Genomic DNA, 22,621 nt, shown 5'->3' on the forward strand with positions numbered 1-22,621 from the left:
AAAGTTGTCGAAATAGTTTCTTAGTCTGAGAATTAAGTATGCAAAACATAGCATTTATTATATAAGTACCGTAAAACACAAACATGTTCATTTTAACCCCCCTCCGGTTAATTTAACCGACAGTATCCCCTACCCTTTTCGAAAATATCTGAAATATTTCATGGTGAATTTTTGAAGGAATTCTCTGAAGCATTAAATGCATTCACTTGATGAAATTTCGAATAAAAATTGAATACCGTTTTGACTCATATTCGGAACACTTGAGGCCAACAGTGACTTCAAATCCATCTGATACGCATAAATTAGCAGATATTTGTGAAAATTTTAACTTCTCCGCAACGCCTAACTGTTAGGTGTTGGGTTTGTCGATAAAATTGTTTATTTAAACTTGTTTAGTATTGTTTTTACATAAAAGTATGGAACAACATTTTGCTTCAAATGCCGAACACTGTGTTCATTCTGTCTCATATGCCAAACACCTTCATTCAAATTCCAAACAGCACTAATAAATCGTGTTCAAATGAATAATTTCGGAAATAAATCTATCAGAGCTACTCTTACTGGTCTCGAGCTAGAGAATCATCACTAATCCCGAGGTGCAAAATAGATTGGAAGACGTTAAAATTGAATTGCAATTGACTGCCATTTAATGGTAATTTAATAACCAAATCGCCGTACATAAACCGAGTGTTCGTAATGTGAGTCTGTTCGGAATTTGAGACAAAACGGTAATTTCCAGTTGACATGTTCCTAAATAAATTCGTTGAGAACTCCCTGAAGAAGCTTGTTGTGTAATTACTGAGGAAGTCCCTGGAAAATCGTCCTCTAAAAGTTATCTAAAATAACTCTTTTTTCCTGGCAAAATGATCTTAGAAAAACTCTTCGAGATATCTTTGAAATGGATTTTGGAGAAATTCCTGATGGAATCACTGGAAAGTAATCCCTTCAAGATCCTCTGTAGGAATCCTTGAATAAATTGAAAGAGTGAATCTTGGAAGAATCTCTGGTGAAATTCAAGAGGAATTCCAGGGAAACTTCTCGAAAGATTCATTGGAAAAATTACGGGAAAATATCTGCATTATGTCGAGATGAAATCTATGAAGGAATTACCGAAATTACTGTGGGAGTTTTCGAAAAAACCTCTAAATTATAAAGCGCCTAGATCAATGCCTTGAAAAATCGCTGAAGGAGTTTCTAGAAGGAATCCTGTGGAGAAATCCCTCGAGAGATTGCAGGTTTTCCTGATGGAACCCTGGAGGAATCCCTTTGGGATTTCTTGGAAGAATTTCTGAAGAATTCTGTGGGAGAATTCCGGAAGGAGTATCTGGAAGAATCCTTGGAGAAATTTCTGGAAAGTATCTGAATTATGTCATCGTAAAATCTTTGAAAGAAGTACTGAAATCCTTGGAGGAGTTTTCAAAAGAATCTCTGAATTATTTGGCGATAAAATTCCATAGAGAAATTCCTTGGGAAGTCCCTGGAGGGCAAATCCTGGAGAAATTGTAGGTAGAATTCCATGAGCAATCCTTGGTAGAACCCAAGAGGAATCTTTAGTAGAGCCCTAGAGAAATTTCTGAAGAAATCTCTGCATGTATTCTTGGAAGAATTTTTGGAAAATACTTTAATCATTTCTTGGAGAAAATCCATTCTTGGTTGATAATAAGCAGTAATCGTCGTATTAACTATCACACGTCACCGCAAAAATATTTTTGATTTGCTTCACCAGCAGGCAGGAGAGATTATGTGAAATTTATTTGAAACTGCGTTTATATCAAACTGCGGTGAGAACGGATGAAATTTGTTCTATTTTTTGTGGTCTATTTTTTGGAAATGTTTTATAATTGGACCAAAACAATGGAACACCGGTGAAAACGATCTAAGGGATGGGATTTTCTACTTAATCTCAGTGCGCACATTTTAGCAGATCTCATATTATTGATCGATAACGACGCTGGCCGAATTCTTACAGTCAGTTGGGATTGGGAAGGAATGTTAGTGTGACTGTATAATGATTGTTGCATATCCACAATCACCACGGGAAAAGTGTTTATTAGTGAAAGAGGAAAAACATCTGGTAGTCAAGGCTTTAATAAAGCTTTATGTCGATAGTTGTGATGACGAACCGTCCATAGTTTGATTGAAAGTTTCATAAACGTAACGTTTCCACGTAAAAATGTGTTATCATAAGCATGAAACGAGCTCACCAGTTGGTAATTCATCCTAGATTTATCACGAATAAATTTTCGCACTGGTAGGGATACCAAGGGCAGTATGAACATCCCCTATTTTTTCATATGCATAAAATTTTACACTTTAGATGCAAACAATACTTTAGTTATAGGTCAAAAGACAAAATCATAACTTTCACTCATTACGCGGTGAAGATGGATAAATTATAAGTGAAATTATGAAAAAATCCACGTGCTCGGCTGGGATTCGAACCCAGGACTCTTGTATGCTAGATGAGCCCTTTAGCAACTAAGCGGTAATCCAGTTGTTGTGGAATCTTCAATTACTTTGGCTTTATTAAAAAAATAGAATAGGATTTTTAAAATTTGATACCCACATTGATGTGGTATCGCACATATTCCTAACTGATCACTTCCTCCAGGGCACCTGGAATCTAGTATAGTTTGGTCGGAGTGTTGAATGGTTCAGAATGTTTTCCGGAAAGCATCATCTTGAAGTTTGATGCAGATTTGGATGCAGTTCCGGTTGATATATACATGATTGGAAATACAAATGTGACTGATGATGTTTTCCAGAACAAGTTTTGCGGAAATTTCCATAACTCGGAAGATTTCCAACAAATCTTAATGCGTCCACCTGCATTCAATCATCAATTGGATCTAGTTTCTTGGAAAAATCATAACATCTATAGAACGTCACACCGCACAAAATAAAAAAAATGTGATTTGGACATGACTTCGGAAAATCCGGAACATCTCCGATGTCTGGTGGCCAATATGCATGGCCAAGCGAATTCTTAAAACTAGACTAAATTTTCTATCGAATGCTTGCAGATGCATTCAGTTTCATGAATTTTTCAAAAAGTTATAAGCATTTGAATTTGAGCTAAATTTTGCCTATCTCTTGTATTGAGTGGTACTTGGGTTATTTTACCCTAGTATCAGTTTTGGTTTTATAGCCCAATTTACGGTTTCAAATCAATCATAAAACCATGGAAAAACTTGACATGATACTTGAGTAACGTGCATTTTACACAAATTTCCCTCTCGTGGAATCTGTTTAGCGTGATGCGCTCATCTCCTTTGATTTTTTTTAATGCAATGAATTAGCACTATTCAGCATTTACAATGAGATTCTATTCTCATTTCAAAGTGACCAGATTTGTTTAAATACTTATATCGGACGTGTGTTTTATATTTTAATTTAACCATCCAAATTTTTAGGATATCTATTAAAAACATTCGTCCTAGTTCAGCGCCGTTTCGCTTTTCAAACCATTGCCCAAGTTAATTCAAACAAATAGATCTATCGCTGTTCTATCAAGGTGTAACTAATCTGTTTCGTAAATACGAGATGTTTGGTCACTTTATCGTATTCACAGAATAATCATTGTCTCCCTGAGCCACACCATTGACGCGGAGCCATCAAAGTGTAATTAACAAAGCATGATGCGTTCATTAGCTCCGAGCACGAAGTGTTCCATGTAGCTGTAAATATCACCGAAATATCAACAAACACCAAGATGAAACGGAAGCTATCGCACTAGTAGCATCTTCGTTTGCCTACTGTATAACCTTCGGTTCGCTACAACGGATGACCTTAGCGCTAAGCCTTTGCTCGGTGTGGTTCCTTGACTGATTATGGTGGACAAATCAGATTGCTTCTTCTGGTAGACTTCACCTAACAGAAGGCACTGGTTTTGCACGATTAAGACATCTCTCATGACCTATGTAAAGACTTTCCTAAGCGAACAACCTTAACCGAGTGGTATGTATATTCTCAGAGCTGGAAAAGGGATAACGAGGTGCCTTCGACGACGACGACGAAGAGATAATGATCAATCGTGGAAAATTCTCCCCAATCTTTGCTGATCTGTACAGATCGAATGACAACATTTGAGAGAAGCTTCAATGGCTCTTTTATTGAGGGGTCAATAAATAGCATCAGCATCAGCATGATCAGGTTTTTTTTTTAATACAGGGATCTTGGAGTTTTATTCGAGGTATTGAATGTACGCGAGCTTACGCGTTGAGAATTCTTCGAGTACCCCTCGTTTTCCGTTTAATGCTGACGATACCATGTGCGACTGAATCGAGAATGAGGGTCGTGACGTTGACGCAGGACGACGAGACGATGCTTCAAACTCTCCGGTTTCGCTTGAGGAAGAAGATTCACAATAAAATACAGCAATGCATCAGAAAGAGCGTTTCTTTTTTTTCTTCTTTTTTTTAGTATTATTCCAAACATTGCATTCATTTCTCTTATATTTAGGTGTTCTGTGTTAGACAAAACCTAAATACCATCCTAATTTGGTAGAACAAAATTAAGCTCTTATTCACATTTTGATAACAACATATTATATTTCGTTTGCCGTAGCAGTTCAGAATTTTCACAGGTCAGTTGATTTTACCTGCTTATGAGAGAATACAAACATCTTCAATTTACTTAACCTAACTTAACTTAAATAGATAACGCATTAATCGTGGTAATAAAAGATTGCAACGATTTTTGTCTAAAATTATTAATTATTTTATTTGACATTTGTTTAAACATTGGATATTCTATGTAACTCATTGGTACTATACCAGAGAGGAAGCTTCAGAATCATTTTCAAAATTTTATTTTGAATTCTCTGCAGAGCTTTCTTCATGGTATTAGGTACAACAGCTAGTCCATATTGGTACAGCATACAACATGGCTGGCCTGAAAATTTATTTGAATATCATAAGCTTAAGACAAAGTTTTGATTTTGTATTAATAAGGGGATAGAGACATTTTACATATTTGTTACATTTGGCTTGAATGCCCTCAATGTGATTTTTGAAAGATAAATTCTTATCTAGTATGAGCCCTATATACTTAACTTCATCTGACCAATTTATTGGAACCCCTCTCATCGTGACAACATGTCGTCTTGAAGATTGCAAATAAAAAGCTTATGGTTTATGTGGGAATATTATTAGTTGAGTTTCGGAAGCATTAGGAGAAATCTTCCATTTTTGCAAGTTTGAAGAAAAAACATCCAAACTTTTTTGCAATCTACTATAGATGACACGCAGGCTTTGTCCTTTGGCGGAGAGGCCTGTGTCATCCGCAAACAAAGATTTTTGACATCCCTGAGGTAACTCAGGTAAGTCAGATGTAAAAATATTGTATAATATTGGTCCCAAATACTGCCTTGAGGAACGCCAGCTCTTACAGGAAGCCTTTCAGACTTGGAGCTCTGATGATTAATCTACAGTGTACTATTTGACAGATAACTTTGGATTATTCTAACAATGTATGTTGGATTTTTTTTTTAATTTAACAATTCAGCCTTCATGCTAAACACTGTCGAATGATTTGTCTACGTCTAGAAGAGCAGGACCAGTAGAATAACCTTCAGATTTGTTGGAACGAATCGAACTTGCGTGCAAAAGGTCCATGTCGGAATCTAAACTGATCATTGGCAAACATTGAATTTTCATTGATGTGGACCATCATTCTGTTTAAAATAACCTTTTCAAACAGTTTACTGATGGAGGAAAGTAAACTGATTGGACGATAGCTAAAGCTTCTACAGGATTTTTGTCTGGTTTTAAAATTGGTACAACCTTGGCATTTTTTCATTTGCCAAGGAAATATACTAACTGAAAACATTTGTTAAACATATCAACTAAGAATGATTAGTCACTTTCTGGATGTTTCTTGGTGAGGATGTAAAAAATTCCATCATCGTCAGGGGATTTCATAATTTTTGGATTTTTTTTATAATAGTTCTCACTTTTTTCAAAACTTCATCAGTAATTCTTATATTCATCATTGTGGTGCCATACTCACCGCATTACTGAGCAAACAGCTGTAATTTCTCGCGCTCAACTAACCAGCATGTGATTCGTGCGATGAAGTTCGTCGCTTATTGAGCATTTAACAAGATTTAGAAGAAGCACCTCTGTGTTTGGGTGTGCTCACGCTCTTACTATAGGAACCTACCTACCGGTGGACGTTGGTTGGGGTTTGTTGGTAGCTAATGATGGGGCAAATCCGCGTGTGCGAGTCGCCGTGAGATGCGCTTGTTTTCTCCCGCAGCGGCGGCGGCGGCGTGAAGGAGAAGCAACAACAGCAAAAAAAGGTGGCAGAAGTTTGATTTCGGTTTATTCTTTCGGCTCTTCTCAGAGGCGGTTTGTTTATTGTTTGCGGCGTGGTGCGCTTGATGGCGGTATATAAACGTTTTTCCGACTCCGATGGGACATCATTCGAATAGTAGGACTTGTCCTTAACGGTGTCGAAAAGTTTGCAACAGGATTCGCTGGGGCTGTTCTATTGAGAAGATCTACGAGAAGTCAGGATGAACAAATTTGTGGTCTTTGCTAGCGTGTTCGGAGTGCTGGTGGCAGTTAGTGCGGTTTTGGGGGCACCAGCTCCCCAGGTTGATGCCGGCCCAAGATCTTCGGCGCAAGATGTGCAAACCGTGCGATACTACAGTGAAAACAATGGGCTCGATGGTTACAAGTTCACGTAAGTGATCAAAAAAAGGAACGGAAAGTGATAAATTGTGTGACGAGCAGTACTGAAAATCTAAAAACAATATTTCAAAACAAATTACAAAAGAGTGCAATATAACATACATCTCAATATTGATTAAAAGGATTTAAGGAAAATTGTATAAGCCGTGTGAGATCGTGTAGTATCAAAATATGTGACTAAACAACATGGTAATCGACGTCAAAATGATCAAACATACGAATTGTTCTACACATTTTTTGAAGTGGAGTGTTCGGTATATGAGTCTTGTTTGCAAGTGATTTCAAAACTCTGGATACAGTACTGGATATAATAAACTACGTATTATCTTTTTTTATTATACGAAACGGTCAAGTTTGGGGGCTTTTAGTTCTTCAAGTAGTCTGATTATTTTTGAAAAAAAAAAAAAAAATATTATTTTAAAAATAATTAACAGTACGTCAGACACAAGCGTTGATATTGTCATTATATCACCATTACGATTAAAATGATTAACGCAGAAAATTGTAAATGTTAATGATTCCTTGATCGACTCATTCCTCAGAAGGATGTTTTCTCCAAGGGTACTTCCTAGAATTTCAATACATTTGACACCAGCCCATATAAATAATGATATTTTCTTAAGAAATCCCTTCCAAAAAATATCCTCTCTTCATAAATCACTGCAAAATAAAAAAAAAATGTTTTGCAAGCTGCCAAGAATTACTGAAAACCCTGAAGCGTTTATCGTGTAAAGCTGGAGTCTAGAAATATAGGTTTTGAAAAAGCTGTCAAAAACTCTATTTTCATACACGATTATTGATTGAAAAACAATTTCAAAGCTAAATTTAAAATATTTATTTTTTGAAAACAAAACTGTTCAAAAATTTAAAAACAAAACTGCTATTCTAGAAGTTTCATCTTCACACGAAAATTTAAAATTTTTGGATTTGACTGTATATTTTTGGTCAATGATATATACCATCTTAGGTTTAGCACTCCCAGAAGAGAATAAAATTCAATTCAATTATAAATAATTATAAAACTAGACAACTCTAAAAATAAAATTAGATTAGGTAATTTGGATATTTGGACGCTTCTCAAGACGATGATTTACCGCACAGAACATGACCAAAAATGAACTATAACTTGTTTGCATTTTTATGAGATTCAACATGCTTATGAACTTTGCAGATGTTGCAGAGTTAATTAGGATCAAAGTTTTCACATACTTCAAATTGATATTTACTGTTTGTTTTCACGAACATATTGCACAATTTATTTTAAATCTCTGAAAATTATGAATTTTTAGTAGATTATAATTTTAAACCATCAAAGTGAGTATTAACGAAACAAAAAATAGGTAGTAAATTTTGAAAAGAAAAACTTTGCATATTACCCCTAATTTTATGCAGGTTTGGTTTATTCAAGATATATTGAGGGCAGATATGATGAATTCCATGTCAAATCGGTCAGTCACAGATTTCAATTTGCAGTAAAGTTTTCCCATGTTTTCGGTATGGTAGAATAGATAAATCGATCATCATAACTTCTGAAAATCACCTATGAGTTTTCGCACACTTCGAAAAATGCTAGCTCCGAAACAGTTGGTCGGCGTTAAGTCAGAGTGGACCAAGTGACATTTTTCATATTTTGAGAAAAATGGGCTTAAAGTCTGACCCTTTGTAATTTTTTAACTCGTTAAAATTTTGGTTCAATATTTCTACACATCTTTGTGTTACTTTCAAACAATATAATGTGAAGTGATAATCATGAAAAATCGTAATCCAAAGCTCTGATAGAACGATTTTTTGACGGACTATGTGTACTTGGTCCACTCTGACTGCACTAAAGATCACCGTTCAGTGAATTGGTACACTCTGATTGAACAATTTCTAGGAAAATAACAATCATTGATTGCGTACATGGTCAAACTACCTGTATATCTCTAAGATAAACAAATTATCAAGATCCTTAGACACCAGTATCGTAAAATCTTCAACAATCCATATCATCAATCCCGAAATCAGAGGTATTACGATAGCTTGGAAATTAAGGTTTTGTAGGGTCAGGGCATTGAAGACCAGAAATATTCAAATATGCGTTCAGCCAGAGTGGATCAAGTGAAAATCTTGAGTACCGACCAACATACAGTGGTCCAAATAAGCGGGATCTAGGATGTTCCATACAGACACCATGGAACCACCATAAACTTCTATCAGACTCTGAAATCGACTCAAAAAATGCAATAATCAATCAGTTTACTGCTTTTCAACACTTGGTCCGCACATAAGTTGTTGTAATTTCTGACCACCCATTAAAACATGGTAAATGGTCAAAAATAAAAATCAAATGCATCAAATTAAGTACCGTAAACTGGGGGGAAGTTGATCACTTTTGAGCGATTCTGTGCTATGATTCCTAGTGGGATGCATCCAAATATTTTTAATCCCTGTACTGGTTGAATGTTAAGCGAATTATATAAACGAAATTTTGACGAATTATTATCGTAATAACAATAACAATTTTTGGAGATCAAAAAGTGGTGTTTTTGATTCCGGGGTGAAGTTGATCAATTATTGCGATAGGTTTTCTAAAATAAAGAAGTATGCTATTCACTAAATTTGGGGTCTCTGAATCTGAATCAAGACTTAAAAATCTTACAACCTATTGATAAATCATGTAATTTTTTAATTGAAAGTTGTGAATTACAGATTACACCACATTAAACGCCTAAAGGTAGGCAATTTACTTAGAAATTAGCAACCCTCTTGCAAAAAGATAATTTTTTCTTAAAAAAAAAAGAATTTGTATCCTCAATACAAATTCGAAACTGGGTGCATAAAACATATCTGGAATGTATGGAACAGTTTATTAAAAGTGTAGCTTTGTATAGCAGTGGAAAAAGTCGATTGTTTGGAGAAGAACCCTTCTTTTCATAACAGTTCATAAAACATTTCCTAAAAAATCTGTTTTTCCATGAAATAATTACCTTGAATGCCAAACCGAATGTATGAAAATCAAGAGTAGCTATCAGGTAATGCCACAACTCAGAAATTGTGATAATTGAAATCGTGTCATAGCTCTTATTACAGTCTATACATGTGGGTACAGGAATGATCAACTTCTCCCCGCTGATCAACTACACCCCGAATTACGGTAATATTTATGAACTTCTATTGACGAATGAGTAGAAGAATCATTCGATGTCGAAAAATCTGACAAATCTCTTGAAATGTTTTTCATTTCCTCGCATTCCTTGGTACCGTAATCCGGTGTAACATTGATCAGTTTTTAGGATATTTCTTGAATATTTCATCCAAAAATGTAAATGATGTGAGTTTTATATTTTTAAAACAAGTACTGCCACCCATAGCTCGTGACTATATACTGTAGTTTGTTTTTTGAAAGATTTAAGTATGTTTACAAAAATGTTGTATGTGATATTTTCATTTAGCTGATATGGGGTAACATTGATCACCCATGTAAACAACGTTCGGTAATATTGAAAATGTCGTTACTTACGTAAATCATGGCCTCTGAAGCCGAATATGATGTCGAAACGCTTACATCTCATTTAGTTTTTGAGTTATTTTGAAATTAAAAACACCTCGAGAAGCGGAATACGCCTAAAGGTAGGCAATTCCCTAAGGGAATTCTACATTCTTAATAGTAATTCGTTAATGTTGCCTAATTGAACATACTTATAAAATTTTTGACAACGGAATCGTTTTTGGCGATGCCATTTTTAGTGAGAACCGTATTTTCCTTGCTCATATCGCTTGCAGAACTTATGTGAGACATGAATCTTTGGTAGTGTCATCCTTAACCATTGAAATCATTGATTCATAAACTTGACAAATTTACGCATAAAGTTAACGCAATATTTGCAAAAATCTTATTTTTTAATAGCTTATAAGTATAAGAAATAGAAGAAACATTCATGCTTTGGGAATGTTTCATCAATAAATGACGATATCAACTTATTACGAGATGAGTCGTTCCGATCAATGTTACCCCGCTGATCAATGATACCCTGGATTACGGTACGCTGATCATTTTCGCTATTATAGTGATAAGCACTTGGTCCACTCTGACTGCATACTTTTATCGATTTTTATTGATCATCCAAAGTAAATTTATTACATATCTCTCAAAGTTTACAGCATTCATCAAATCTGATCAAAGTAAAATGAAGGTCAGGTAATTTCGCATCCAATGAAAGAGTAATCCAATTTTCCCTAGTTTTGTACTTGGTTCCCTCTGGCTTAACGCCAACTAGTTGATCCTAGAAGAAAACCTACTATGGAAAAGATGTAGTGAATATTACCCTTTTATTCTTTATGAAGAATTGCGATTAAGAAATAAAACTGGCTTATTTTATTGTTTCGTCAAGCATTTTTTGTATCAAACTTGAAATAAGTCGAAAATGGTTACTTCCAGAGATGTGATGGTAATAATCATTATGATTCAGAAAAATTTAAAGATTCTTCCTTTATCATCTAAATGTACCAATTTTGGAAATGGAACAAAAGTTGTTCTAAGCAAATATTTTTATTATAAAAGTCTCCATCACAAAACGAGGTTCTTATACATTAAATATTTTTATCTGAGATTTTTTTTCTTGTTACCCGTACGACTTACTACAACTTCTTCATAGAAGTTTTTATCTGGATTCAAAGGCTTCGGAGATAGATTTTTAAAAAATCACGCATTCGAAAACTCATTGGCCATTTCTAAAAGTTATTCTTGGGGGCTTTCCTCAGCCGAGTGGTTAGAGTCCGCGGCTACAAAGCAAAGCCATCCTGAAGGTGTCTGGGTTCGAATCCCGGTCGGTCCAGGATCTTTTCGTAATGGAAATTTCCTTGACTTCCCTGGGCATAGAGTATCATCGTACCTACCACACGATATACGAATGCGAAAAATGGCACCTTTGGCAAAGAAAACTCTCAGTTAATAACATAAGAACACTACACTGAGAAGCAGGCTCTGCCCTAATGGGGACGATAATGCCAAGAATAAGAAGGAGAAGAAGAAGAAGATGATGAAGAAGAAGCAGAAAAGTTATTCTAGAGTAACAATAATCAATTTATCTATGGAAAACTCTTATTCTACTTTACTGAAAACATGTGCAAAATTTAATTCAAATTGAAGTTTATTGGGCATGATTTCAAGTTTTTCCGACTTATTCTGGAAGAAATTAGTTACATGATACTTTCATGTTTTTTTTGAATACCATACACACACTTAAACGAAGTTAATCGAGCTTTTCTGGACCAACGCATCAGGTGTGTATTTTAACAAATGCTGAAAAATCTGCTCCTGGAATGATTTCTTCTTCTTATTTTTCAAGGTTAGCTTTAGTGTAACCGTAATTAAGGTATACTCCGTATATTGGATACTAGTAGTAGGCTATGAAAATGACAACATCGTGGGGAGTAAACCTTGATCCAATCTTGAACAAGATAACTTAAAGCATGAATATAACTATTCCCGGCCACGCCCGTGTTTATCCCACGTTACGGATTGAGGATTGAGGAAATTGTTGATGTATCCTTATTTAATGAGGGGCTACCGACTCAGTGACGCTCTCATAAGCGATACGAAGATGGAGGCTGAGAGAAGTGTTAGGTCAGAATTCACCTGAAAAGCTGGCGATCGATCGATTGCAGTTATTGTTTCAGTGTTTGTAATTTGATTATTTAATTATTTTGAATCCGGACTTTGAAAACAAGAAAGGCTTGCTTTATTTATTATTATGTTTGTGCTAAGATTATTTTTTTTTGTTTCTACTCAGTATTACATAAAATGCAAAATCTGGATTGGGAAAAATTATGAAATTCACACTACAGTAGACAAGCGTAGCAAATCACAGTCAGCAAAGCCAGTGAAACTCACGCCTATCGCTGTTGTAAACAAAATGCCTTGAGAGTACCAAAACCTCCGTTGCTAAGGGCAACTCAAGACTACTGTAGAAAAATGTTCTATTTCCCGCATTTACAGCCTTCAACGACACTCCTGGTTTAAAAAAGTCATGCACCCAAAATAGACTACTTGATGACTTTCACAAATTTTTATCTACTGTAGTAAGAGTGCCACGTGATTTTCACGAAATTCAAGCCTACTGCTATTACCATTCCCAGCCCTGTGCAAAATCTACTACTTTCTGCGTATGCACTACGATTGAATCAGGTCCGTCACACTCGGGCTCAGATTGGGTACCACTTCTAGTACTGCATTTGGTCCCTCGGTAGTGCAAAAGGTACCCAAGCTTGACAGATCGCAGTACACTTTACACGGCATTCTAGATTACCTCATGAGCCATAAAATTTTGGGCAACTGCAAGGGGCATGAAGGTCTTTGATTTGTCTTTGGTTAAATGTTTAACAAGTTTCTGCTCAATACTATTTAAAATTTAATGTAAGTTTTAAATTCAAATATGGATTCCTTCTTCTGTTTTGTAAGCTATATGACACAAAAAAAAACTTCGCAATACTAAGCATCTCTGTGCGTTAAAAATAGATTTTTCAGGATGCGTGAAAATGACACACATGGTGTGTTGGTCTAGAACAGTTCGATTTTGTTTAAACTCAATTAGGGGATCATATGTGATCCAACTTTTCACATAGGAATCAAATGAAATCCGGTTGTGCATCAGTTTGTTGTTAAGGATCCTATTTGTTGTTTCTCCTCGCACTCACCAGGTTTAACAGTGTCTGTTAGCACAAAACTACAACACATAATTAAGGATGATACAAAGTTATGAAAAATCTTGGTAAACTCAGCAAGATGAGAGCTTCTTAATTATATTTCATGGTACTGGCTGATTATGCCGAAGTATGCTATGCCAAAGATCGTTAGGCCGAAGTATGTTAGGCTGAATTGATCACTAGGCCGAACGGGTCACTAGGTCCATTAAGAAACTGATGCCAGTTTTAGGATGCAAAAAGTAAATTCTAAGAAAAGCATATATAAAAAAGAAAGGAATTTTGTTTATTAAATATGAGCAAGTTTGTCGCCATGAGTAATGTCATGAAAACAACATTACTAAAGAATGTGCAGCCAATGTTTATATGAAAATCTTTCAATTGAATGATAGCCCCTTCTTTACCGGTAGATAACTCTCTAGTATTGCCTATGTTTAAAAGAAGGAAAAATACCTGTGATTGTAGTTATACCGGATTAATGATCCACTATTGTGAAAACGGGCCTTGGGTACTGGTTGGACCTAACGCTTCTCACTCCGAGGACCCGGAATCTAATCTCATCCTCGAGATAATTACTTTATGACGTAAAAGTTATAGTGACGACTTCCTTTTAAGGGAAATAAAGCCATTGGTCCCAAGATGAACTAGCTCATGACTAAAATTTCATTAATAAAATTAGGGAGAAAAGAAGCCAAGGAAATTTATTATTAAAAAAAGTCATGCTGAGAACGATGCTTTCTTCGTTTAAATGTTATGCTGACCCTTTCTGTCTTGAAATAGATGAACTGCAAATATAAGTCTAATATATTCCGCGTGTTTGGTGGTTTTTCTATGCTTATTAGTAATGTGCCACATTTATTCCCCCATTTACCCTAGATATGAACTGAGTGACGGTCAAATCCGCTCCGAAGTGGGCACGTACAAGGACTCGAAGGATGCCGATGGTAACGACGTCAAGGTGCTGTTCGTCCAGGGATCCTACTCGTTCGTTGGTCCCGATGGTCAGACCTACTGGGTGAACTACACCGCCGACGAGAACGGATACCACCCGAAGGTGGGAACTGGCCCAACCGGAGGTATCCAAGCGGGACAAGATGCCCCCATCAACGGTGCGTAATCCGGAGGGGAGCGAGCCTAATTGTCGACGCCACAGTCTAGCCTTAGTTGATTCTAAGTCAATGCCTACATACTCCGCTGAGCCACAACAAATGAGATATAGAATGCGAGATTTTCCTATTCGGATAGGTTAGTTTCAGACACCGTAGGATCTAGTGTAAATATAATATGTTCTAGTGTATACGCGCAACGAGTGTGTTTTCTCTCGTAGCAATAAATAAACTGATGATCGAGATGAAGATGGAGAAAGAAGTCGAATGAAATGTGTTTTGGGGATTATTCAAGAAAGAACTACTCTCCTTGTCTTTAATTTCATACAAACCGTCGTTAGAGGTTAGGTTGGGCCAGAACTAGCTGATGTCCTGATTGATTTTTAAACTACTTACATAGTTTTACTCAAAATGTTCTTCTAAATATGGGAACATTTCTATTAATAATGCATTTTCAAATGCAAAATAAATATTTGAAATTTAGTGGTAAATCTATTATATGCAAAATGTAAGTTTGGTTGTATTCAAACATAGGGTAGATGTACCGGTATTTGTCATTGTACCAGTATTCGCCTCCCCGTATTATGTACCGTTTTACAACACAAATAAAAATAAATCGTTTATTATTCATGAAATCGATTCAAAATTCTTAGAAACATAATAAACTGCTGGAAATATTATAGAAAAAAAAAAAATAAATTCCCTTATATTCCCTTGAATATTATTATTACGAGTTATTGAATTCACCATCCTCCGGAAGAAATCAACGTGTGTGACGAAATAAGGAACCGAAATTAAACAAAAGTGAAATTAAATATTGGTGCAGGTGACACAGTCTTAGCCACCCTTATTTTCAATACTAAAACAAAATTTTTGACTTTTTCTTTTATTTTTGCTGACAAACATACCTAGATTGAAAACTTTCGTTTATTATGTTTCCAAGACTCAAGCCTTCTGATTGTTAAAAAATATTATTAAAAAATATTTCCTTAGATAGTAAAGTTACACAGTGATCGGTTATCCATGGAACCATTTCTGGGAAAATTTTAAACGACATCCCTAAAGAAATCTAAGAATAGTTTTTGCAAGAAACTTTAGATGAATTTTGGAGGACTTGTTGCAGAAATCTTTAGAAAAAAATCTGCATGATCTCTTGAGGAGCAATTATAGAAATCTCTTGGGAAAATTGTGATCGAATGGTTTAATAATTCCTGAATGATTTTCTGTAGGAGAAAACTCTTGAGGTTATTCTGAAGAATTCCGTGGAGGTATTTATGAAGGAATCTAATCCAGGTCCTTTAAGCAAAGTTAAAAGAATTTTAGGATGAATTTGATAAACTACTGTAGGTATTCAGGAGAGAAGGGTTAGAAAATGCTTTTAAAGTAGGGGTTTCATTCTAAGAAAATTGAGAACATATTTCACTTACCGTCCTCTGAAACAATCATTATCCGCAATACATCATGAAAGTCTATTGAACATCGTCTGCTACAGCTCTGATTTTATCGGGGGACAGTGCATGATACAACCCATCTAAACAAGCTCAAAACCTGGGGGTACTATTGCTGCAAGATGTTCAGGAATTGATCATCATGTCAGTTGTATAAAACACTTTCCCCCAGTGGTAAATGAGCGAGAGAATTGAGTTTATCAACGCTCTCTCTTTGGGGCTCTCGCTCACTGCTGCTATTTATTAAGCTTGTTACAACTTGCGATACATTGCCGATTATGGACCGATACATATAGGATGTTAAAATATGAATATCTAGCAAGATAGATTCCAGTCTTTTGATTGGCTTAATGTTCCCACCGTAGCTATAAAGTTTTTTGTTATTTATTCACCTGGAAACTTTTAGATTTTGAAAAACAAATATCTGAGTCAGCACAAAACTTCTATTTTCTCAGGAAATGGTAATATTTCGAATGGAGAATTTTTTAAAGGACATTTTCAACTTTCCTTGTGCATTGGGGTCGTTTTTGTAACTTTAAAGCGAAAAGAGTAGAGTTTGAAATTTTCCCGGGATTCGACTTCCCGGGAAACTGGAAATAAAATTGCCATTTCCCGGAAAATCCCGGGATCCCATCAATAGAAATTCATAAATATTATCTAATTCAATGCATTTGATTTTTATTTTTGACCATTTACCATATTTGGATGGGTGGTCAGGAATTGCATAAATTTCTGTGCAGACAGAGCGGACCAAGTGTTGAAAAGCATTAAACTGATTGATTATTACTTTTTTTGAGTCGATTTCAGAGTCCGATAGCAGTTTATGGTAGTTCTATGGTGTATCTATGGAATGTCCTAGAACCTGCTTATTGGATCAGTTATTTTGGTCGATACTCAAGATTTTCACTTGGTCCACTCTGACTGAACGCATATTTGAATATTTCTGATCTTCATTGCCCTGACCCTGCAAAATCTTAATTTTCAAGCTATCGTAATGCCACTGGTTTCGGAATTGACGATATGAATTCTTGAAGAATTTACGATACTGGTGTTGAAGGGTCTTGATAATCTGTTTATCTTAGATATATGCACCCAGTTTGACCCAGTTTGACATTACATGATTGTTATTTTCCTAGAAATTGCTCAGATAGAGTGAACCAACTCACTGAACGGTGGTCTTTAGTTCAATCAGAGTGGACCAAGTACACATAGTCCATCAAACAATCGTTCTATCAGAGGTTTGGATTATGATTTTTCATGATTATTACTTCGCATTATATTATTTGAAAGTAACAAAAAGATGTGTAGAAATGTTGAACCAATATTTAAACAAGTTAAAAAATTACAAAGCGTTAGACTTTAAGCCCATTTTTCTTAAAATATGAAAAATGTCACTTGGTCCACTATGACTTAACGCTGACCACATAGACATTTTATCAACAACTATTTAATTTCGGAAAACAAAAAACCATTATCGAATTATAACTAGTTATCTAGTGAACTTATTGCTAATAATAATCTTCTTCTCATCCTCATTGGGACAAAGCCTGCTTTTCGGCTTAGTGTTCAATGAGCATTTCCACTGTTATTACAGTAGACCCAGTAAACATACCATCGTATAGGATGGGATATAAGAGTACAGATGTGGAGGCGATATACGTACATCTTGCACGCAGCCTTATGGCGCATGTACGTATATCGCCTCCACATATGTACTCTTATGCGCTATCGTATACGAGTTTGTGTTTACTGGGGACTCTCCATAACTCGATATTCAAGGGACCATAGAATTTTCGAGTTATAGAATGTACCGAAACAAAAAAATCTTAAAATCAAAGGAACGAATTTCTGTATTTCTAATATGTACATAAATGATCACCTCTGTAATAAAGTAATATTATTTTGTTGATTGTACTCTACAAACTATTATTACGGTTGTAAAACGGAAAGTTTTCCCTTAAATTGCAATATTTGAAAACTTTTTTCGAAATGCTCAAAAAATCACATGATTTTGACTGACATTTTTTTTTTATTTTCATGTTATTTGTATTACAACTTGCACGTATTGTTTCATCTCCAAACAAGAATTAGAGCACGTTTCCCCAAATAAAAAATATTTTAAAATAGACATCGAGTTATGGAGAGACATTTTTTTCTCAAATCTTATTTCCCGGGAAATGTTCCCGGGATTGCAAATTCTAGAAAAGAGATAGAACTGCTTTCAGCAACCTCTAGGAGTGACGTTACATAAAAATGACACATTATGCATTAAAGGTCAAAAATTACCCATGACTTTGAAAGACTATCTAAAATCATTTTTTTAATTGATTTTAATTTCCTCTGAATTTGTGAACTTATACAATCAAAAGGGGGGGTAACTTTAAAACGGGCCCTACGATTTTTTTTTAAATTTTGCCCAGGCATGCAGCTTAACTATAGAAGACGACTAATGAGCACAGATTTGATGGAGATTTTTTCTGATAATAACGGTCAGGGGAGCACCGTGTGTCACTGGTTTCGATAGGGTCCACATTACATTTTCATACCATCATTTAGTCCCATCATGCGTCGGCTCAAAATTCATGGTTTTCCATCCAGATCTTGATATACACAATGCCGAACATTTAACATAAAATTCTTCTTTTTGTTTCTAGCGTTACATCCCAACCGGGACAGAGCCTTCTCTTCAGCTTAGTGTACCTATGAGAACTTTTACAGTTATTTACTAAGAGCTATTTTTGCCTATTGAACATTTTTGCATGTGTATATCGTGTGACAGGTACAATGATCTGAGAACTCGATGATATTCTCAACCTGAAAATATCCTCGACCGATGGGATTCGAACCCATGTCCCTCAACTTGGTCTTGCTGAAAAGCTTCGTTTTTACCGGCTATCTTGGCCTCACCAACATTATTACATTCGAATTCCCATAACCGTTTCCGTTAGGCCAAATTAGAAAAAAAGATACCATTCGACAAGGCATTTTTCATGTTTTGAACCTCTACCCAAGAAAATGAGGTTTTATCACTGACGAATAGGAACTTTTGACCGCAATTGTGATTATGAGTTCAGTTCATATATTACTCTAGGAACTTCTTTAGGAAAACCTAAGACCTCTCGAAACATCTCCAATGTTTTCATCAGCCATTTCTCCAGACACTCTGCCAGAGATGTCTTCAGGAAATCCTTCCAAGACTCCTCCAGGTATTGTACCAGGATTTACCCCAAAATAATATCTACCGTAATCATTACAGCGATTTTTACAGAAATTTCGCTAAGGATTTCGCCAGAGATTCCACTGAAAATTCCTCTAAGGTGAATTTTAGATCCTTATTAGATTTTTTAGACCGGTTCCGATAGGGCTTCAGGAATACCTCCATGAATTTTGTTAGGTGTTCCTCTATGTAGGTATTCTTCCAAATATTATTCGAGGTGTTTCTCCAGTGATTTCTCCATAGATTCCTCCAGTATTATCTTTACTGGGATTCCTCTAGGAATTTCTCCAATGGTATCTCCAGGAACTTTTTTTCTTCTGATATTTTTATAAAGCTTCTTCCAGAAATATTTTCATAGACTCCTCCAAGGAAGCCATCAAGACAATCTCTACCAAAAAAATGACTTTATCCAAGAATCTCAAAGAATTGTTCCAGATATTTCTGCAGTAATTCCACCAAGCATACTTGCAGTAATTTCCCCAAGTCGACCTCTCGAGATTCTTCCAGGAATTGTTCCAGCGATTTCTTTAGAGATTCTATAAGACTTCAAGATTTTTTTCAAGAATTATAGGGATATCTCCAAAATAGTCTCTATATGAATTATTTCAAAGATTTTTCCAAGTAATCATCCAGGAATTCACCGAGACGTTTTTACAGAGATTCATTATTGGCCTCCGAAAATTCTTGTACAAATTCTCTAGAGATTCCCTCAAGAATTCCTCGAAGGATTTAATCCGAAATTACCCTAAGAGTTCCTCCAGCGATTCCTCCAAGATTTCCAGTAATTGAACTTTTAAAAAGCCCCTGGACCAATTCTTGGAGGAATCGTGTGAGAAATTTTTTGAGGCATCCCTGGAGAAACTTCTATAGAAAAATCATGAAGAAATCCTTAGAGTAACTTTCAGAGATCCATCTTGAAAAAATATGGAGAAATGTTTGTATCATATGAAGAAATCCTTGGAATAATCTCTGGGAGAATCCCTGGAGGATTCCATTAGGTTTAAAAAATCTCTTAAACAATTTTCAGAGGAACCCATGAGGAGATTTTTCTGGAGTTATTCTTGAAAAAATTTTTGAAGAAATTTCCGGGGAAATCACTGGAGATCCCTGGAGGAGTCTCTACAGAAATTCCTGTAGGAATCTCTGAAGGAATACCTGGTAAAATTGCAGAATGAATCAATGAAAGGTTACCTGGGCTAACCAATGAAGGGATTACCTGGATGAATTGATGAAGGAATCCCTGGAGGCATCTCAGTAGGAATCCTTGGGGAAATTCCTGGAGTAATCTGCGGAGAAATCCCTGGAAGAATCACTGTGAAAATTATGTGGTACGAATCCCTGGAGAAATCCCTGCAGAGATATTTCTGGAGAAATCCCTGGATAATCCTTGAAGGAATCGATGGATAAATTTCTAGAGGAATCCATGAAGGGATTTTCCTAGAGGAATCGAGGTTGGGGAGGGACGTTTCCCATGATTTTATGGGTGGACGTCGTTTTGTAAAATGCAGTAAATTTTAGATGGCCAAAACAAGTTTCTGTAGAAATTTCCAAGAGAAACTCTGGAAAATTCCTTGGAGTAATTCACGTAGCAATTTTCCAGGAGGTATTTCCTACGGAATTCCTGGAGGAATCCCTGAAAAAAAAACGGGAATTATTTTCTGGTAGAATCTTTGAAGGGATTCCTGGTGGAATATTTGGAGAACTTCCAGATGGAATCCCTTGAGCGATCCCTGGATAACAATGGAGCGCTGAAGAGGACTTCCTGTGGATATTCCTTCATGTATCCTTGGAGCAAATTCTAATGAAATATCTGGAGTAATCCTTGAGAAAATTGTTCTACTGTAACCCTTGGAGAAAGACTTAGAGACATCTCAGCAAGGATCCCTTAATAGTTCTTCTTGGATGATTCTTTGAAGGAGTCTTTAGGGGAATCTCTGAAAGAATATCAGGATAAAATCTTTTCAAGAATTCCTGGAAGAATCCTCTAAAAGGAATGCCAGAAAAAAATGACTTGAGAAATCTATAAAGGATTCACTGGCGGCATTCTTCTTGCAAAATTTCTAGAAACCTCAAATTTACTAGATGTACATGATGTGTTTCTTAGACACGCTTATGTTGTTTTTGTTACGCTGTCGAGGTACCTTATCTTACTCTAGTCTCTCAAAAAATGTTTGACTCAAACACCTACTACTTTATACCTTGTCGCTCAATTGGCTTTTTGTGAGTGAAGTGAAGAAATGTACCGCAACTACAACACAAATCCAAAACGTGATTCGAAGAACAAGACAGGAAATGGTTTATTTTCATACTGACGAATTAGTTGTACATTTTTTTAAATATTTTTCTAACAATTCACTTTAAGTCCTTTTAAAACTTTAGCAAATGACAAAACTTTAAAAAGCAGTTTTCCCGTAATACATAACAAATCGAAAAAAAACAGGGTTGTTTCATTTGCAAAATAATCGATTATTACGGAGAACAATGATTTTTCAGCTTTGACATCTGCTTCAATTTGACTAGGGCCCTAAATTTTATTTTTAATGCAATGGTCAACAACACTCAAAATCCATCCATGCACCCTTTAGAATGTCTTGCCCGGATCGGGGCCCGTTCCAACCTGGGGATGATAACCGGTCTCGTCGGCCGTATAGTGCACCCAGTAGGTTTGACCGTCGTCACCAGTGAACGAGTATGACCCTCGAACTACGAAGAAGCGCACATCGTTGCCGTCCTCATCTTTGCCGTCCTTGAGCGTTCCGACCTCGTCACGTGTTTGATCATCGCTTAGTGCGTAGCTTTAGGAAGACGATTTAAATAATAATTGGCAGAAGATGATGTCGAATAATATAAAATAACAAGCCATGACACGGTTGAATTTTTAGGAACGTGAACAACTAATTCCACTTTGCGGCTAATTCCCGTCAATTCGGTGGTGGCGATGGGAAGATTAATTAATTAGCGGTAGACTTACTTGAACTGGTAGCTGTCCGGAGAGTTGTGGTCATTCTCGAAGCTTACGAGTTGAACGTCCGAAGGAATGGAGCTTGTTTCAGCACTAGGTATCCTCCTGCGGTCATCTCTTTTCAGGGGTACTGATTTTGAGAAGTTAGCCAAAAGACTAACGATAATCAATGTCGTACAGAGAGTTTTCATCACTGATCAGATACTAGACTCTATCTCAAATACAGCGAATGTGAAATGTACTACCCAAGCTGTAGAATCTCATCTTTTATAGTCTTCCTTGCATGAAAAATCTAATTGCCGGATCTCAAAAATATAGCAAAACTTCCATAATGGGTGCCGTTTGCGTGTTTCGTTAGGAATGGCAGGCACATTTTTCGAAAATTCGCTTCAACGGATGATCCTACCCAAGAAGGCAGCAGCACGCTCATGGGCGTAGCCAGTGTTTTCATCAGGGGATGGTAGTGGTCGGTAGTGGACGACGTTTAAACTTTATTCATGAGTTTCATG

General features: G+C 36.1%; 2 protein-coding genes across 2 annotated transcripts; one reads left to right on the top strand and one right to left on the bottom strand.

Moving 5' to 3' along the window:
- The first annotated feature begins 6,399 nt into the window (after positions 1-6,399).
- On the top strand, positions 6,400-14,758 carry LOC5580149 (endocuticle structural glycoprotein SgAbd-5). Its single transcript, XM_001655239.2, has 2 exons — positions 6,400-6,687; positions 14,256-14,758. Exons 1-2 carry the CDS (start codon positions 6,518-6,520, stop codon positions 14,494-14,496), a joined length of 411 nt encoding a protein of 136 aa, XP_001655289.1. The 5' UTR covers positions 6,400-6,517; the 3' UTR covers positions 14,497-14,758.
- Positions 14,759-21,486: 6,728 nt separating this feature from the next.
- Positions 21,487-22,338, bottom strand: LOC5580148 (larval cuticle protein 1). Its single transcript, XM_001655238.2, has 2 exons — positions 22,122-22,338; positions 21,487-21,945 (listed from the first exon to the last, which is right to left on the bottom strand). The coding sequence occupies exons 1-2, from the start codon at positions 22,301-22,303 to the stop codon at positions 21,732-21,734; spliced, it is 396 nt and encodes a 131-aa protein (XP_001655288.2). The 5' UTR covers positions 22,304-22,338; the 3' UTR covers positions 21,487-21,731.
- Positions 22,339-22,621: the final 283 nt, after the last annotated feature.

This window comes from Aedes aegypti, chromosome 3, assembly GCF_002204515.2.
Source record: "Aedes aegypti strain LVP_AGWG chromosome 3, AaegL5.0 Primary Assembly, whole genome shotgun sequence".
Taxonomy (NCBI): domain Eukaryota; kingdom Metazoa; phylum Arthropoda; class Insecta; order Diptera; family Culicidae; genus Aedes; species Aedes aegypti.

What these genes read in the sequence shown, in the direction of transcription:
- LOC5580148 (XM_001655238.2), bottom strand. Translation starts at nt 22,303, where the DNA reads ATGAAAACTCTCTGTACGACATTGATTATCGTTAGTCTTTTGGCTAAC. An exon ending in CCGGACAGCTACCAGTTCAA is followed by an intron (nt 21,946 to 22,121) that starts GTAAGTCTACCG and finishes GTCTTCCTAAAG; the next exon opens with CTACGCACTAAGCGATGATC.
- LOC5580149 (XM_001655239.2), top strand. Translation starts at nt 6,518, where the DNA reads ATGAACAAATTTGTGGTCTTTGCTAGCGTGTTCGGAGTGCTGGTGGCA. An exon ending in CTCGATGGTTACAAGTTCAC is followed by an intron (nt 6,688 to 14,255) that starts GTAAGTGATCAA and finishes CATTTACCCTAG; the next exon opens with ATATGAACTGAGTGACGGTC.